Source organism: Populus euphratica, unplaced genomic scaffold (assembly GCF_000495115.2).
Source record: "Populus euphratica unplaced genomic scaffold, PopEup_1.0 scaffold34.1, whole genome shotgun sequence".
In the NCBI taxonomy this organism is placed as follows: domain Eukaryota; kingdom Viridiplantae; phylum Streptophyta; class Magnoliopsida; order Malpighiales; family Salicaceae; genus Populus; species Populus euphratica.
The window spans coordinates 173,088-175,465 of record NW_011499883.1 but is presented as its reverse complement, the minus strand read 5'-3'; the positions used below and the strand labels follow the sequence as shown (position 1 = coordinate 175,465).

At 37.8% G+C, this 2,378-nt stretch overlaps 1 protein-coding gene across 1 annotated transcript; it reads right to left on the bottom strand.

The window, feature by feature from the left end:
- Window positions 1–512: 512 nt before the first annotated feature.
- Window positions 513–1,985, bottom strand: LOC105129729 (heat shock 70 kDa protein 10, mitochondrial). The gene is given in 4 exon segments (XM_011031921.1): window positions 513–1,178; window positions 1,345–1,572; window positions 1,658–1,736; window positions 1,828–1,985. Coding segments are annotated over 4 exon segments (807 nt in total). The 5' UTR covers window positions 1,938–1,985; the 3' UTR covers window positions 513–788.
- Window positions 1,986–2,378: the final 393 nt, after the last annotated feature.

Genomic DNA, 2,378 nt, shown 5'->3' with positions numbered 1-2,378 from the left:
ATTTTTATTTTATTTTTCCTTCGAGTTTCAAATCATCATTAATTTTTATTTAAAAAAACAATACTTCTAATGTTTTTGTTTTTAGTAGTAACTTTTTTAATTGCATTTAGTTTTTACTCGAAAATACAGCTACTAATAAAAAATACTATCGTGCAATCCTCTAGCAACCTCCCTAAGAAAACTGCCTGCCAATCTTGGAAACAATTGATGTGCCCTCACGCGCTCGTCCAACACAGACGGTTCATCCAGACAAGTTAAGGATAAGCTGAAGTTACAAACTTATTATCAGTTCATCTACCATCGCAAGTTTAAGCATCAAACAAGTAGCTGTGAGAATATTCTTGAGTGGTAAAAACAGCAAATTGTTACTTTTTTTCCTGTTTAACATTTCATTATCATTACAAGCAACTGGGGACACGCAGCCCCCACTTCTTCTCTACAGAACTAGAGAATAGCAATGAGCAGGTTCAACTAGTTCTCCACCCACAGAGTGGAGCAAGTGAGCAACAACAGCAATGAAAGGGCCTCAGCCTCAATATATTGATAGGCAGTTGTCAAATGAACAAGCAATCTCCTTCCAGAATAAAATGGTTATTGATTCAATAAAAAAGGGTCTCAGCCATAGCAACCATAGGCGGTTTTCACATGAACAAAAAGACTAATACATTCAATTTGAGAAGCCCCCCTACACCGGATATCAAGAGAAGGGTTGCCCCTTTCAGCAGGAAGGGAAATGGGACCCCTTTTCGATTTGAGGATTCCTTATTCGAGAAAATGAGAGAAATCCGTCAATGAAATAAATGACGAACCCCGTAAAAAAGATGATAGGCCAGGGCAAGGGCAGCAGTAACATCGACAGAGGTTAGGATCAGCTTGGATGAATAAAAGAGGAACTGGTAGAAATTATAATAGTTGAAGCAAATGAAACCCGTTTTCAGACAAATAAAATAAAAACACAGAACTATAGTAGATAGGAAAGCCCCTGAGATTCTATTGACAATGGAAAACGTCGAATTAACCTGGGGCCTATAAATAGGAAGATGAGGAGACAATGGACGAAGGATATGCATGGTATTATGTTGATAAATGTCAGAGGTCATCTCAATCTGAGACATGCCCCTTGGAACTGGTGGAATACCCGCAGCCTGGCTCTTGTTGTTAGCCGCTGTGGAGAAAACCTGGAATATGTATCAGACAAGTATATAACTGTGCAAAGGTCCACAAAGAACAGACAAATATCACAAACAAAGGGCCGCATAGATACTAGCACAGGTGTGGCAACTTATTGCCCACATTTAAAATTCTTATCAATATTTGAATACAGATTTGGCACTGAAGGCTCACCCGTGTCTTGATACCAGGTGACAAGGGAGTGACACCAAGAAGACGCAATTCTTTGAAATCTCCACCTAAAATTCAACCCTGAATTGCACCTCCCATAGTCACTGCCTCGTCTGGGTTAACTCCCTTGCTCGGGCTCTTTCCAAAGATCCCGGCTACTATCTTTGGGGTGAAGGCAACAGTTGAAGGGGTTGCCCTAGATCCTTCAGCATTCTCAATAACTTTGGAATTCTGTACAGAGTCAAGGAATTAATAAGGAAAAGAAAGCCTCATAACAACCAAATAGATAAACAATTAGAACAAATCCCATTCTTACGTTCCCTTCCATAAAGGCAACACATGAATTCGTTGTACCCGAATCAATACCAATAAAATCTCCACCTGCAGGTTTTGCACTACACAGAATAGGACACACCCAATACTTGAGCAAATAAAAAAGAACGGAAAATTGAAACAAATACAAACACCAAAAACTTAATAAGCTACCTGAAAGCTCTTGAAAAACCAGCCCAATTTTGGTTGAAATTAGAAGGAGCCCACGATGGCTTCACATTATTAGTCAACTGCACAACAGATGAACACCAAAACTCAGCCATTTCACAATCTCAACTTCAATTCTCAAACAGCTTTTAATGACCAACAACAGCTATGGACTCATAAAAAACCCACAATTATTACAATTTACGATCATTATTTACATTTTTGTTCACGAATGTAGGTAAAAACGATTAAATCAACGTCTAAAGCCTTTGTATTTAAAAACTTACATTTAAAAAAGGTCTTAGTTGATCATTGGGAATCAAACACAAAAACAAATACAAAACAAAAGCTTTAATATCTTAAAATTAAAAACAGATATGCATGATCATGTAAAAAACTCAAATGAAAAAACACAACTCAGGTAAGCCTTAGAAGGGCCCAACTTTCTAAACTACCGTAACCAAAAACCTAATCCATGATTTATCACTCAATCATCAAATTCAAGTCTCGGATTGAGCTCCTTTAACAAATAACCAAATCAGTAAGTGGTCTGGGTC